Source organism: Myotis nattereri (assembly GCF_964212035.1).
Source record: "Myotis nattereri genome assembly, chromosome: 15".
Classification (NCBI taxonomy): Eukaryota; Metazoa; Chordata; class Mammalia; order Chiroptera; family Vespertilionidae; genus Myotis; species Myotis nattereri.
The window spans coordinates 7,098,644-7,114,613 of NC_138090.1; the positions used below are offsets into that span (position 1 = coordinate 7,098,644).

The window sequence follows — 15,970 nt, forward strand, 5'->3', positions numbered from 1 at the left end:
ACTGGTTGGGAAACGTGAATGAGAGAAGAGGACTATATGTGTGTGTGTGTGGGGGGGGGATGTGGGTGGGCCACAAAACAAAACACCTACTGGACAAGGGGAAGGATAAATGGCAACTGGGGTCAGTGTTGGGAGGCAGTGGGGAGCGGTGGGGTCTGTGGTGAACTGGACATGACACACCCACACCGAGGGGCAGCTGCTGCTCATCTCCAGCCGGTCACTGCCTCGCAGACACGAGAGCCTGTGTAGCCAGACACCTGCCTTTGATGAGAAACGGGAAATTCACCTTGTGGTGGTGTCAAATCCCTGGATTTTAAAATGGTGGCCGATCCAAAAAAATTCGCTGGCCCAGGGAGTCACACTTGAGGGCTGAATTCAGCTCTCGGCTGGTCCGCGTGGTGTATGTCACCAGGTTGTGGACCAGTGTGAGGCACCGGGGCCGCAAGGATGAAATGACTGAACGAGTCTCCCATCACCCACCGCCTCCAGCCTGGCGCGGCCAAATCTGCCTGCCCCATCCCGTGACACAGGTGAGGCAGGTCAAACACTCTGTCCGCGTGAGTTCTGGGAGCAGTCGTGTTGGATGGTTGCTATTCGTGCCCCGGCCTCCAAGGCCGGTGCAGGTCCACCAAGGTCTGCCTCCGAGCTTGCTGCCCTCCGCGGTCTGCTCCCTCCGCTCCCAGCTGCCCCGGGAGGTGTGTGTGAGGTGTGCCTGGAACCCTCTGAGGGTTTGGGTGCCCGGACGGGTCTCCGGGGGTGGGCTCAGCAGGTAACAATTCACAGAGCCCTTGTCCACGGCCGGGGACCTGGGGTGGGTAGGCCGGCAGGCTGCTGGGTGGGGAGGGGGGGCAGGCCCAGTGGCTCCCATCTGTCCTCCCAGGGGACATTCCTGGGGCCCCATGCCAGATTCCTGCCTGCCACCACACCCCACAAGTGACCCCGACATGCCCTCCCCAGCCCTCCTCAGGCCCAGAGAGCCCAGCTGGGGACCGAGTCCTGTCCAGACGCCATGTGGGAGGAAGTGGAAATAGAGGCCAGTCGGGGCTGGGCAGGTCCCCATGAGGCCCCCAAAGCAGAGCAGGTCTGGCTCTGGCCTGAGCTGGAGGGGGGACTGATCACATGCACCTTCTTGGCGGGGTGCCCTTTACCTTCTGATCTCAAAGTGGCGGTGGACCCATGCCAAGGGCCTTGGCCTCATCCGCAGGCTTCCTTGGGGCCACCAGAGTTGGGGACGAAGTGGCCAGCCCCTCCCTTCCTTCATGCCTGACCCCATGTGTGTTTGCTGCCCCGACTTCCTGCCTGGGCCACCGGATCATGGGACAGTCAGACAATGATAGAGATGATAATGGCCACGCCAAATGACCGAACAATTCACTGGCATCATCTCATGAGATCCCCACGCGCCTCTGAGAGGCTCAGAGTAACGGACAGCTCAGGAAAGCCAGGAAGTGGCCAGGACAGACGTCAGCCCAGGCCTGGCCAATCCCCAGAGCCCATGCTCCGGTCCCCGCCCCCTCCCGGCCTGCCTCTCCTGGTGAGAAAGGGCCCGGACCCCTGAGCTGGCTCCCTCTCTTCTCCCAGCCCCCAGCAGGCATGGATTTGAGCCTGGCTTTGTTCGAACCATAGGTACCATAGGCGTGAGCAAGAGAGCACAAGTTCCATCCACATTGAGCCTCATCCCTGTAGCCAGGCTGTGTGCCCACGTGTATGGGCCTCCTCAAACTCTGACCCGGTCCTAGGAGGCAGCCCATTGCCGTTTGCTTTACAGAGGAGGAGACAGAGGCTCAGAGAGGCCCCCAGCTTGTGAGAGGAAGGTCTGAGCTGGGTGTGCCTGACTCCAAAGCCCGTGCTCACCACCACTCCCCAGTGGCCGGCTCTTGTGAGGCCTCTGTGACCACTGGGCCGCAGCCCCACCGCACCCTCCGAGGCAGGGCCAGGAGCGCGTCCCCGGTGGGTTCAGCAGCTCCTGCCCAGTCGGGCTCCCTCTGCAGGTGGTCACTGAATGGGGCGAGACGGGAGCACTGCCCAGTTCCCCACACCTTTCACAACCCAACCGATGGCGCCATGGAGCAGGAAGGATTACAAAGAGGCCACAGGAAGCTCTGACGCTGCGGGGGAGGGTGGGGGCAGGAGGGCTCTGCAGAGCCGGGACCAGAGGATACACGGCCACAGGGCTCCCTCCAGAGTGGACAAGGCTGGCCAAGGATGGTGCCACCCAGGGCCCTGGGGGCACTGCTTCTCTTGCTCCTCCTGCTCCTGGCCTCAGGTGAGTGACTGGCTCCTCATGCCCTCCTGCCAAGCCCGGAGACCCCTTGCCAGGGGCGAGGGTGGGTAGGGAGGGGGCTTGAGTTAGATGCCATCCTGGTAAACTTTGGTTCTCCGGGCCTCAGGTCAGTGCCCTGGGGTTGGAGGGAGCATGGAGAGTGCTCCCCACTACGCCACCTGTGCTATGGCTCCCTGGCAGGCCTGGCCCTGGGACACAGGTGGGCTCTGGGACATGGGTGGACCTGGGACATAAATGGGCCTGGGACATAGATGGGCTCTGGGACATGGGTGGGCCTGGGACATAGATGGGCTCTGGGACACGGGTGGGCCTGGGACACAGTTGGGCCCTGGACAAGCTCTTCTCCAGCTGGCCTCTGAGCTCTGGGAAGCGGCAGGGGAGCTGTAGAGCCTGAGGCCTGGCAGGGCTTACACTGCCCTCCCACCACCCTCCTCCGGCCCGCCTCCCTGTCCCCACAATGGCCCCACAGTCCTCGGGCACCCAAACCAGGAACAAGACTCGTCCCGCCCGCTTCACTCGGCCTTGCACACATGCGGCCGTTGTCCAGGGGCAGTTTGAAAACCCCAGGCCCTGTCCTTGCTGGTCCCTTTCCCAGGAAAGCTGTGCTCCAGCCCCTGCCCACCTGGCCAGCTCTTATTCATTTCCCTGCTGCTCTGGGAAGTCCGTGGTGATCCCTCAGGCAGAGGGGGAAAAAACCTACTGCGGGGAGCTTTATCTGGACAAGGGGGAGGCAACTTGGTGTCGGTGCTGGGGAGGCAGTGGGGAGCGGTGGGGTCTGTGGTGAACTGGACTTGACAAACCCACACCGAGGGGGCAGCTGCTGCTCATCTCCAGCGGTCACTGCCTTGCAGGGATGAGAGCCCATGCAGCCAGGCCACCTGCCTTTGATGAGAAATGAACACCTACAATGGGTTATGTCCTTTATGATCTCTAATCTCCCCGCAAAACCCACTGGCCTCATTTGACTGATGAGAAGATTAAGCCTCAGAGAGATTGAGTAACTTGTCTGAGGCCACACAGCTTGCATGTGACCCAAAGCTTCCTCTCCAGCCCCTGTCCCAGGTGAAAGGGAACGGAACTGGAAGTCATGGAAGCTGGTTGCTAGTCCTGGAGCCATCTCCAGCTAGCTGGTGACCTTGCCCCAGTCACTATGCTACAGGGACCTCCGTTTGCTGCATCCCCTACTCCAGGAGGTCGCCATGAGGGTTGTAACGGAAATGGGGGAGAATGAGGCAAACCAAGACCCATACATTCATAAGGCCACAGTTGCAAGGGCTTTGGAAAGTCTGATGTAAAACAACTGCAAAAAGCCAGGCAGACTTCCTGGAGGAGGTGCAAAAGGGTACTATCACTAACATATTAAACCTTTTATCTACAGAGCCACATGCCCAAGCCCTTTGTACACACTTTCTCCAAAGCATCCCACTGGCCCTGTAAGAAGGAGTGGGGGGGGGGGGATGGAGTGAGGGGGAAGGGGAAGGGTCCTTTCACCTTGGACCCGAGGCCCAGGGAAGGTATGATCCAGCTCAAGTGCACACCGTCAGTGTGAATGGGCGGAGCTGGGGTTCCAGCCCATACCACAGACCCTGGAGCCCTTGCTGCCCCTTCACACTCTACATCCCTCCCTTAGGTGAGAACGATTTCAAGAACAAATCTGAGCAAACAACACAGGATGAGGAGCCTAGGAACGTCTGCCTGGGGCTCATCAATAAGGACCATTACGATCCCTTTGAGCTGATGAGCACTGCGAAGTGTTTCAACAGCTGCGCGCAGGCTGGGAGCTCCTCCTGTCATCTGGAAAACTTGCAGAGGTAACAAGGCCCTCTGAGCCGGAGCAGGGATCTGGGGTTCCTGCAGGGGTGGGGAGGAGGGACGGGACGGAGCTATCAGCCCCCACGACCCCAGAAAATGCTGCTCCCATCTTGCCCTTCCACCTTATTGTTGGACACGCATATCTCTCTGACCCTGAGACGCCTCTGACTCAGTGGATACAAAGATAAATCGGCCCCTGTCCCTGCCATTGGGAGTTGTGAAGGGACAGACACAGGCCCAAATGGTGATGACTCCAGAGTGTGGTCCTACAGAAGGGGGAACAAGGGACCAGGTTAGCTCAAAGGAAAAACGTCTGCCAAAGCTTCCTAGAGGAGGGAACCCAGGAAAGGGCTTTGAAGGTTGCATAGGAGTTTTCCAGTTGCACCCAAACAATGTTAGGAGATACGGGCAACCGACCTTCAGGGAGTATTGAGGAAGAACACCAGTGCTTTGAACTGTGAAAGAATAACGTGCTGGCGATGGAAGTAACAATGGGGAGGTGGGGCGGGTTGGGGATAGAACTGAAAATATAAGTCGGGACCAAAATATGAAGGGTTGTATAAGCTACACCAATGTGAGAAGGGGCGGGCCAATGCTGTATTTTATTTTTTAATATATTTCTATTGATTTCAGGGAGGAAGGGAGAGGGAGAGAGAGATAGAAACATCAATGATGAGAGAATCATTGATTGGCTGCCTCCTGCACGTTGGACCGAGTCGCAACCCAGGCGTGTGCCCTTGACCGGAATCGAACCCAGGACAACTTCGGTCCGCAGGCTAACGCTCTTTCCACTGAGCCAAACCAGCTAGGGCTGTATGTATGTCTTGTCTTTTTATTTCCCTAATGATATCTTTTGAAGATCCAAACATTTACTTTGAATGAAGCCCAGTGTAAATTGTGTGTGTGTGTTTGCTGTCATATCAAAGACATTTCCTCTAGCCCAAGGTGGCAAGGATTTTCCCCTAGGTTTTCTTCTACAAGTATATGGTTCTAGCTCTTATAATTAGGTTGTGCATTTGGAGTTACATTTTTGTGTGCAGTGTGAGATAAATGTCTAACTTTACATTATTATTATTACTACTGCCTTTACATTTGGATATCTAATGTTTTGGCACCATTTATTGAAAAGACGATGCTTTCTCCACTGAGTTGCTTTTGGAGGGCATTCCATTGAAGAGCTAAGTGGAGCCCTAGCCGGTTTGGCTCAGTGGATAGAGCATCAGCCTGTGACCAAAGGGTCCTGGTTTGATTCTAGTCAAGGATATGTATTTTGGCTGCAGGCTCCTCCCTGGCCCAGACCCTGGTCAGGGCGTGTGCAGGAGGCAACCAATCAATGCGTTTCTCTCACATCGATGTTGATGTTTCTCTCCATCTTTCCCTCTCCAACTCTCTCTTAAAAAAAAAATCAATGGAAAAATATCCTCGGGTGAGGATTAACAACAAAATAACTCCCCCTCCCCCCGCAAATCAAACAATGAAAGAGTTCAGTGGAAGCTCCTGGAATGTCTTCTCCCAAGCTGGTAAACCGGAAACGAAGCTACATCCCTGCAGAGAGTAATGCCCCTGTGACAGAGATTTGAAAGAAGCAGGGGTGGCGATACCTGTTCCATCTCCATTGAGCTCTCCGGAGTCAGGCTGGTCTCGGAGGATGGCTGTGGACCATCATGAACTTAACCGCATAGCGAGTCCAATGACAGCTGCTGTCCCAGACGGACGTGTTCACTCGAACCAATCAACACAGCCCCTGGCAATGGGTACCCAGCTATTACCTGGCGGATACTTTTTCCTCCGTACCAGTTCGCAAGGACCTGGCAGAGCCAACAGTATTCTGTCGCAGTGTTTCCTTGGGGCTGTGTCAGTTCCCCGCTCCTTGCTGTCATCATATGCTTCACAGAGACCTTATTGATCTTGACATTCAGCAAAGCATCCCTAGTCTGCATTATGCCGATTAGATTTGAGGAGCAGAAAGTGACACGTACTTAAGACGCCCGAGGAAGACATAAGTGAACTAGAGGATGGGAGATAAAGCCCACAAGAATTCAGGGGCCCATCATCTCATTGCATTTTCTGGGCATTCGGATGTCTGGAGAATGGCAAGATGTCCCCTTCAACGTAAAAGGCGAGTTGTTTAATGTCACACCACGTAACCGTGAAAAAACAACCACCAGCAGGCACAATGTGGAAAGATATGTATTCAGCAAACATGAAACTAAAGGAATCTAAGTAGCTATACTAATATCAGGCAGGCAAGATGGTACTTAAGTGGGTGTCGATGTTGTCATTAAAAATTCATTGGTATAGCGACGCTTTAGACTTTTTGAAAATGTTACTTTCACACCTAAAATAATTTTTTAAGTGCTCTGAGAAGCAGATGAGGAAATATTTCCTTGAGAAAGCAAATGGGGCTGTTTTAGGAGGCCACGGAATTTTTTTTAAGTGCATGAGGTGAAATATATAATGAAATACAATTCACGATTTTATTCGGTAATCATGACAATCACGATACTTCTTTTTAAAAATATTCTTATTGATTTCATTGATTTCAGAGAGGAAGGAAGAAGGAGAGAGAGATAGAAACATCAATGATGAGAGAGAATCATTGACCGGCTGCCTCTTGCACGCCCCCCCTCTGGCAATCAAGCCTGCAACCTGGGCATGTGCTCTTGACCGGAATCAAACCTGGGACCCTTTAGTCTGCAGGCTAACGCTCTATCCACTGAGCCAAACAGGCTAGGGCCTCAATACTTCTTTGTTTCCATTTTTAAAAGGTAAACAAAAGCTAGACTTCAATTGACGTGGTTTATTCAATGGATTTGGACAGCCTCGCCCCACTGCCTCTGGCTTGATGGTGTTCTAATTGCCTGCTACACTCAAGCACATTTGCACATCTCTGCCTGGCTTACTCTTTACATTACACAATATTTTTTCTGTGGTTTCTTGCTGGGGGGGGGGGGGGGAGGGGGGGTTTGCCTTGGTAACGGTGCGTGTTCAAAAATGATGTCAAAATAAGAGCCTCCTTTTGTGTTCCTGGCGAGCCCTCCATAGCTACTCCTTTCCAACAGCCTTGCTCTGGCTGTATCTGGCCGCCACCCCACCCCACCCCTCCCTTCCCATTGCTGTCTCAGGCCTAGCCGGAGCAGCAGATCTTAAGACCCTAGGTTTAAGAAAAACAACCCCCTGGCGTGCATGGAAGTTTCAGTACCACGGAGAGCGCCGCAGCCGGGCCTCACCTGGCTGTTTTAGCGGAGGCCAGGGAGCTGTGTAAAGTAAACGCCAATTAACGTCTATGTCCTGGGAGGTTCCACCGCAGCTCAGCTCCCATAGGTCAGTTTCCACACAGCTCCGTCCTCCAAGACCGAATTCCCGGTATGCAGTGGGTACTCCATAGATGCGAGGAGACGCTCACCCACGCCGCGCAATTCCCATCCCGCTGTTTAAAAGGCTCAGAGGAATTCCTCCACCGCAGATAGGCGAAGACCAGCACGCATAGAAAAAGATGCTCAGCATCATTGCACATCAGGGACATGCAAATTAAAACTGCAATGAGATGCCACTTTATACCCACAATGAAGAGCAAAACGAAAAATAAGCATTGGCAAGGACATGAGGAAATTGGAGCGTACCTCGTTGGCGGGAAGGTAAAATGGTGCAGGCTGTGGAAAGCGGCCTGACAATTCCTCAGAAAGTTAAGCAAAGCTTTACCACCGGCTTCACTCCTAGCTTTGTACCCAAAAGGACGGAAAACAAATCCTCAAACAAAAGCTTGTCTGTGAATGTTCATAGCAGCCCTAGTCACAATAACCCAAGCATGGAAATGACCCAAATGTCCATCAATGGGTAAATGGATAAACAAAATGTGATCTATCCATACAATGAGATATTATTCGCCCATAAAAAAGGAATGAAATACTTGTACAAGCTGCAACATGGATGACCCTTGAAGACATGATGCTAAGTAAAAAAAAAAAAAAAAGCCAGGCACAAAAGGTCAGGTACCATATAATTCCATTTATATAAAATATCCAGAATTGGCAAATGTATACAGAAACCAGATTAATGGTTGTCAGGGGCTAGGGGAGGAGGGAAGAGAGTGACTGCTTAATGGGTATGGGGTGATGCTTTGTACACCTTAGAAAAATATTTTTATTGATTTCAGAGAGGGAGAGAGAGAGAGAGAGAGAGAGAGAGAGAGAGAGAGAGAGAGAGAGAGAATGAATGATGATGATGATGAGAGAATCATTGATCGGCTGCTTCCTGCATGCCCTATTCCGGAAATCAAGCCCACAACCTGGACATGTGCCCTGACTGGGAATCAAACCATGACCTTCTGGCTCATAGGTCCACGTACACTTTAAAGTAGTGAAAATGACACATTTTATGTTATATGGAAGTTTTTACAAAAAGACAAACACGTGAAATACTCAGAGGGACTGCTGGCTGGAATCCCTCGGACAAGCTTGGGCTCTTCCCTCGCCACCCCTCTCCTCGGTGCTCCCAGGGTCTCCCCGCTGCCATTCTGAGTCACCCCTCCCGCCCCAAGAGCCTGATGATCATGGCCCATGGTCTCTCTCCTCCTTTCATCCAGGTTGGGGACCAGGTGAGTGGGGGGCTCAGCTGGCAAGGCCCCACATTGCCCCTGCCCCCGGCCCCTTGCAGATACTGGCTGGACTACGAGACCTATCTGGTGGAGAGGAGTCTGAGGGGGATGGTGGATTTGCCTTTTCTGAAGGCTTTTGTCAAGAACGTCAGCACCAGCATCGCAGAAGACCTGCACTTCTCCCTGAACCTCTCTCAGGTGAAGCGTCCCCGCCCCTGCTGGCTGCCTCTGGCCGGTTTCCTCAGGCATGGCTTTCGGAATTCTGTGGGAGTCACCGTCTGGGCTTGGTGCCCAGCAAAACCTAGCCCTCCTGTGTCCCGGCAGGGCCCCTCCGACTTGCTAATGGGCGCTGGTGAGTTAAGTGGATGAGTGGGTCCTGGTAACAGATTGTCCAGATTTCTAGGACGAGACCCCTGGGAGGTCTCCTTGTTACTCCCATTCTCCGGATTGGGAAACCTGAGGCCCCGTGAGTGTCCAGGGGCTCACAGCCTGAACAGAGCGGAGCTTGGGCTGTGCCCCCAGGTGTCCTGCCTCTCAGAGCGGAAGTCCTCAGGTGCCGCCTCTCCACCGGTGTGCCTCAGTTTCCCTCCCCCCTGGGGGAGTGGCAGGACCTGTGTTGGGGGCTGGAATCCTTGGGTCGAGAGGAGCCACTGGGTCTGTGGTTACAGATTCCGGAGGACAAGCACCAGTTCCCCGCCAGAGTCCGGCTGCCCAGGAGCCTGTTCGCCTCCCTGCAGGGCAGCAGGCCGGTGGTCCCCTTGGCCGTATCTGTGCTGGACATCGGCCCGGGGAACCTCTTTAAGGTGAGACGCTGGATGGAGGGCAGGGCAGCTCTGAGGCTCCCCAGGCAATGCTCGTCTTCTGGGGGGTCTTCCTCGAGGAACCCCCTGGCGATGGAGAAGGCGAAGAGCCTCTGCAGCTCACGGCCACCCCAGACCCGTCTCTAGAGCCTGTGGCTTTCAGACTCACACTGGTCCACACACTCAGATATTCGGACCCCACATACCAGTGACCTTGGACTGTACGTGTATCCCAAGTGTGCCCGTGTCCCTGTGGGTCCCTGTGCATGCACACACATGCATGTCTTTCCTATTCCTGGTACACACACAGTCCACATGAGCGAGTGTGCCCGTACCCATGCAGGTGTGTCCCATGCGTGTCCCAGAGGTATATATGTGCTCCCAAGCAGACGTGTGCATGCCCAGTGCTGGTGCGGCCAGGGCCTTCAGTGGTGGGGTACTTACCCCCATAGGCACCCACCGCCCCCCATTTCTGGGCTGATGTTTCTCCTGGCCCGTGCTCCTCCATTTAAGAGGCAGAGGAGTCTGGAGGCCAGGTGTGAAGAGTGCCTGGCTTTGTGACCAGCCCGAGCAGGAGGCCATAGGGAGCAGCAGGGAGGATGTCACCCCTGACCCCTTGGTCCTCTGGCCCCTGGTCCAGACTTTGTCTTCCAGGCAAGGACCATGGGTCCTGGAGGCTCCCAGGAACCCTACCATGGCTGAGTTGAGACAGCCCTTCTGCAGCCTGGCTCCCCATCTCCCTCCACAGGGCCCCCAGCTCAGCCTGGAGGATGAGGGCAGCGTGGTGAACAACCGCCTGGTGGGCTTGAGTTTGGGCCGGATGCATGTCACGGCGCTGCCGGAGCCTGTGGAGATCACCTTCTCACACCCGCACCAGCCTCCGGTGAGCTCCCACCCAGGCCGGCAGTGACGCAGGGGCAGACAGGCGGGTGGGCACCCCTGGGCACACAGACAGACAAGCACAGGACTCCGCACCGTCCGCCCTCCACATCCACCTAGGAGAAGCCGTTAGGACCGCACACACAATTGTGCCCAGGGGATGCGTGCCCACCCTGTGTGCGGATGCCCACATGCTTCCGGAACCCTCCCAGTCACGTGCTCAGAGGTGCACACAGGACCTGGCACACCCACATGCATGCACATGGCATTACACACCCACCCACAGACATGCAACCTTCCCACCCACAGCCCGTCAGCATACCCAGGCCCCTCATGTGCCGATCCAGGGGCCATCAACAGTGTGGCCCGCGTTCCTCTGTGACCCCGAAGCTCCCGTGTGAGCCTTGCACACACATGCTAGGAGGAGGGAGCACGCGGTCCTCCCCCTCCCCTCCCATGCCCTTCTCTCCCCTCTCCCAGCCTCCCCCTGCCTCTCTCCTGACTCCCATTCTCTGGTTTCAGAACATGACCCTCACCTGTGTATTCTGGGATGTGACTAAAGGTAAGGCCTGGAGGACTCCTCTGGGTGAGACAGGTGGCGGGAATCTGGACTCCCTTTGGGGTGCAGGGCTCTACCCACAGGGCCCCGCCCCTCTTCGCTCTCCTCTTTGTTCCCCTCCCCCCTCTCTGGTCCCTCCTCTTCCTTCTCCCCTCCCTCCCCTCCCTCCCCTCCTGATGGTCCTCTCCCCTCCTCTCCAGGGTCAACAGGAGACTGGTCTTCGGAGGGCTGCTCCACGGAGCCCGGAGCGCAGGCGACAGTCTGCCGCTGTGACCACCTGACCTTCTTCGCCCTGCTGCTGGTAACGCCCCTCCCCACCCCCAGCACGTCTGGAGGGGCCCAGACTCCTGTCCTGGGAGGGGCCATGGCCTTTGGGGGTAGGTGGGCCTGGCCGCCAGCTGATGAGGTCCTGGTTGTGGGTGTTGCCCACAGAGGCCGACCCTGGACAAAGCCACCGTGCAGGCCCTCGTGCGAATCTCCCAGGTTGGCTGTGGCACCTCCATGGTTTTCCTGGCCTTCACCATTGTCTTCTACGTGGCCCTGAGGTGGGTGACCCATCCCCACTCCCTCCTGTCCTCAAAGGCAGCACACGGTGCCGGGCCAAAGGCACCCTGGTCGTGCAAAATCATATTGACATCCTCTCCAAACCTTTAGTGTCCTCATCTGTAAAATAGGGCCGGAGGTTGCCATGTGCTGGGTCATTTCAGTTACAAGTGGCAGAGACTCAAAGCCCATGGCTTACGCATCCTAAGGTGTGTGGGGGCCAGGTAATGGAAAGACCCCAGTGAGCTCACGGCAGGTGCGGTTCGATCCAGGACCAGGTCCCCGGGAGTCGGTCTCCCTCTGCTTCTCATACTTCGCTCTCTCCTTTGTCAATCGTCCCCGGCAGCTTCTCCACCCCCAGGGGCCCCCGGGAGCCCAGGCTTGCATCACAGGCTCTCAGCTGTCCTGACGGTTAACATCGCACACGGAGCCCCAGAACTGAAGTCTTTCAAATATTTTTAAACAATTATGTAGCCCGACCGGCATTGCTCAGCGGTTGACTGTTGACGTATGAACCAGGAGGTCAGGGCTCGATTCCCGGTCAGGACACAAGCCCAGGTGGCGAGCTCGATCCCCCAATGGGGGGCGTGCAGGAGGCAGCCGACCAATGGTTCTCTCTCATCATCGATGTTTCTCTCTCTCTCCCTCCTGCTCTGAAATCAATAAAAATACATTTACACATAAATAAATAATTATAGACTCGCAGGAAGTGGTGAACACAGCACATAGAGTCCCCTGCTTTCTTCACCCAGTTTTCCCCAAAGATGGCATTTTCTATCCTCCTAGTACCATTTCAAAACCAGGCAAGGACAGCAGAATGCACCCAGGGAATGGCAAGTTACGCCGTTGGGCTGAAGCATCGAGTTGAGGGAGGGAGGAGACCGGCAGGATCCGGGTGGCCATGGGAGGGCTCCTGGGCCGGAACCGGAGGGCCCTCACTCTGGCCGCGGCAGGGGCGGAGCAGAGGAGGCGGGGAGGAGAGGCCCCTTGATGCCACAGCCCTTGTAGCCCCTCGCTGGCCCTTCTCCCCCAGGTTCTCCTGGAAGAGGTTCAAGTCAGAAGATGCCCCTAAGATCCACATGGCCCTCAGCGTCAGCCTGTTTCTCCTGAACCTGGCCTTCTTCATCGATGTGGGGCATGGCCCACAGGGGCCCCATGCTGCCTGCGTGGCCCGGGGGGCCATCTTCCACTACTTCCTGCTCTGTGTCTTCACCTGGATGGTCCTGGAATCCTTCCACCTCTACCTGCTCGTCATCAGGGTCTTCAACACCTACTTCGGGCACTACTTCCTGAAGCTGAGCCTCGTGGGCTGGGGTAGGTGTGGGCTGGCTGGGATAGGCGTGGGCGGGCCGGGGTAGGCGTGGGCGGGCTGGGCAGAGGGGCTGGCTCCGGGTGTGCGTCCCAGCAATGCCGTGCCTCCTCCCCCGCCCAGGCCTGCCAGTCCTCATGGTCATCGGCACCGGGAGTGCCAGCAGCTATGGCGTCTACACCATCCAAGACCAGGACAACAGGACCTCACTGGAGCTGTGAGTGGTGGCTGTGGGGGCAGGAGTGACGCCGGGTCCCTGGCTGCACACATGGAGGCCAGAGGGAGGTGGGGAGAGGAGAGACCCAGGAAGTCAAAGCGAAGGATCCTCCTATCCGCAGGGGTAAACTGAGGCCTGGAGAGAGGCTATGCAGTGTGCGAGGGGTCCTGAGAAGGAGAGAGAGACCCAGAGCAGGAGGCGGGATGCCTTGCTCTGGCCTGGTCCACCACCAGTCCATCTGGCACTTGGGGACATGTTTTTTTCTTTTTAAATATATTTTTTTTATTGATTTTTTACAGAGAGGAAGGGAGAGGGATAGAGAGTTAGAAACATCGATGAGAGAGAAACATCGATCAGCTGCCTCCTGCACACCCCCTACTGGGGATGTGCCCGCAACCCAGGTACATGCCCTCAACTGGAATCGAAACCAGGACCCTTTAGTCTGCAGGCCGACGCTCCATCCACTGAGCCAAACCAATCAAAGCTGGGAGTTGCATTTTGAACTCCCCGCCCCCCTCCCCGCCCCCGTCCCAGGCATGTGGTTTTACAACAGAAGCAGAAATCTGGGTGCTTATGCCAAACCTCCTACTTTTTAAACGATGGTCATTAATTCATTTTTTTTTTTTACAACATCATGTGGGGCATATCTTTTTTACAACATATCTTTGGGGCCCAATTGACCCTTTTGCACCCACTAGTCTAAAGAGACAGCAGAACCCTAGCCGGTTTGGCTCAGTGGATAGAGTGCCGGCCTGTGGACTCAAGGGACCCAGGTTCGATTCTGGTCAAGGGCACAGTGGGAGGCGTGGAGGAGGCAGCTGATCAATGATTCTCTCTCATCACTGATGTTCTATCTCTCTCTCCTTCTCCTTTCTTCTCTGAAATCAATAAAAATATATTTAAAAATGAAAATAAAATAAAAAAGAGACACCAGACCGGAGCCTCCCAGAGCCCCTCCCCCAGGAGAGGGGGTGGCTGGGTGGAGACGGAAGGGCGTCTTCTTGGTCGCTGAAGGTCAGTCCGGGGAGACAGCCCAGGGCTCGCTGGTCAGCAGGACCTGGCCCCGTCCCAATGGCCACCCCCCCCCCAGGTGCTGGTTCCAGGAGAAAACTGCCCTCTACGCCACCGTCCACGGCTACTTCCTCGTCACCTTCCTCTTCAGCGCAGTGGTGCTGGGCCTGCTGGCCTGGAAGATCTTCACTCTGTCGAGTGCCACGGCCGGCAAGGAGCAGCGGCAGCACTGGAAGGGGGTCCTCACCTTGCTGGGCCTCTCGAGCCTGGTGGGCATGACCTGGGGGCTGGCCATCCTCACGCCGCTGGGGCTGTCCACCATCTACATCTTCGCACTGTTCAACTCCTTACAAGGTGAGGCTCCTGGGCCCGGCAGGTGGCGGCTGCCCCGTCTGCACCTGGGGCGGGAGGTGGGGATGGGAGGCAGGGAGAGAGTGGTTGGCAGGAAACAGGATTCCATGAGGCCAGCTCAGGTCAGGGCTGCTGATGGTAAATATCGGACCCAGGCCTCTCCCCAGACCCTCGGGGCAGAAAGACTGGCTGGCCTCAGAGGAGCTGCTGCCAGGCTCAGGAAAAGCCCTCCAAACCAAAGCAGAGATTTTCTCCATCTTTCTCTCTGGAGCCACGTGCATCCTCTCACCTTCTTCTCTCTCCGCTGGCCCGTTCCTACCCGTGGCCCCCAATATAGTCACCTCAACCCAGGATGCCCTGCCAAGTCTAGTGACGACGGTCTGATTAGGTCTCTTCCAGTTCTTAGGAGCGTCAAGGATCTGATGGGGCCGCCTTAGACAGAGAGAAACATCAATGATGAGAGAGATTCATGGATTGGTGGCCTCCTGCACGCCCCACACTGAGGATGGAACCCGGGCATGTGCCCCCACCAGGAATCGAACCGTGACCTCCTGGTTCATAGGTTGACGCTCAACCACCAAGCCACGCTGGCTGGGCACCCTTCATATTTAAACCTGAACTCCAATATGCCTTTTTGGTTCTTTTTCCGGTTTCATTTTTGCCCCATTTCCCCATAAATTCTTGAACTTTTACGATGGGGCTATTTTTCCTTTGGGCAGCCGCCGCCAGGCCGCCCAGCTCCCTGTCCCCACCCCCACCCCCTCACTCCGGGCTCCCCCCTGCCCTCTCCTCCTCAGGTGTCTTCATCTTCTGCTGGTTCACCGTCCTCTACTTCCCGAGCCAGACCGCCGCGTCCTCCTCCTCCGGCACCGCCCGGGCTGAGCAGACCCACACGGCGTCGCAGTGACAGGACTCGGCTCTGACCCGCTGTGTGCACCTGGACAGCTCCCGGCCTCCCTCTGTGCAGTGTGGCTGGGGAGGGAGGGGGAGGGACAGGGCAACCACATGATCTCAGAGGTCCCACCCAGATCGGCTCTGGTATCAGAATCCCCCAATCCAGGATTGCAGGGGCTCCAGGTTCCCATAACCCTGAGCCTCCTCCCAGCACAGAATAGCACCCTCACCCCTGCCGCTCTGCACACCCCCACCCCCCACCCCACCCAACTCCACCCCACCCCTGCCTTCATAGAGAAGCAGCCTATCTCTGCCATTGCCCACCGTCTGGTCTCAGTAAGAGGAGAGTCTGTTGCTGGCACGGCCCCTCCAAGGAGCCCAGCCTCCCCTTCCTCCCTGTTGTCACTGCCTCTCCACCCGCTGGCTCCCCTGCCCGTGGTGAGGGGGAATTGAGGAGGCGTCAGCCCCTCAGGCACCAGGTCGTTGTGAACTGGAGGTTTGTTTGGGGGCTTGGGCCAGTCCCACCATGGCCTATTATCACAGAAGAACCCCCACCATTTGGGGGGCTGCCAGGACACTGACATCCAGAGAATGCCACTCATTGGGTGACACCCCCAGCAAGGCCCCTGTTCCCATTCTGACTGCCATGTGGGTGGCTTGACCTCTGATCTGCTGCCAGGGTAGGGGTCACCGTGAGGGTCATAGTGGGCTGGA

General features: G+C 56.2%; 2 protein-coding genes across 2 annotated transcripts in view; both read left to right on the top strand.

Annotated features, from left to right (window-relative positions):
- Positions 1-15,970, top strand: part of NLRC5 (NLR family CARD domain containing 5) — a 940,085-nt gene that overhangs the window by 426,731 nt on the left and 497,384 nt on the right. The gene's annotated exons all lie outside the window — the stretch shown is intronic.
- ADGRG3 (adhesion G protein-coupled receptor G3) lies at positions 2,135-15,269 on the top strand (the record flags this gene model as incomplete). Its single annotated transcript, XM_081108683.1, has 12 exons — positions 2,135-2,266; positions 3,915-4,095; positions 8,753-8,891; positions 9,362-9,496; positions 10,242-10,376; positions 10,895-10,934; positions 11,132-11,232; positions 11,364-11,476; positions 12,508-12,788; positions 12,907-13,000; positions 14,091-14,365; positions 15,160-15,269. The coding sequence occupies exons 1-12, from the start codon at positions 2,206-2,208 to the stop codon at positions 15,267-15,269; spliced, it is 1,665 nt and encodes a 554-aa protein (XP_080964809.1). The 5' UTR covers positions 2,135-2,205.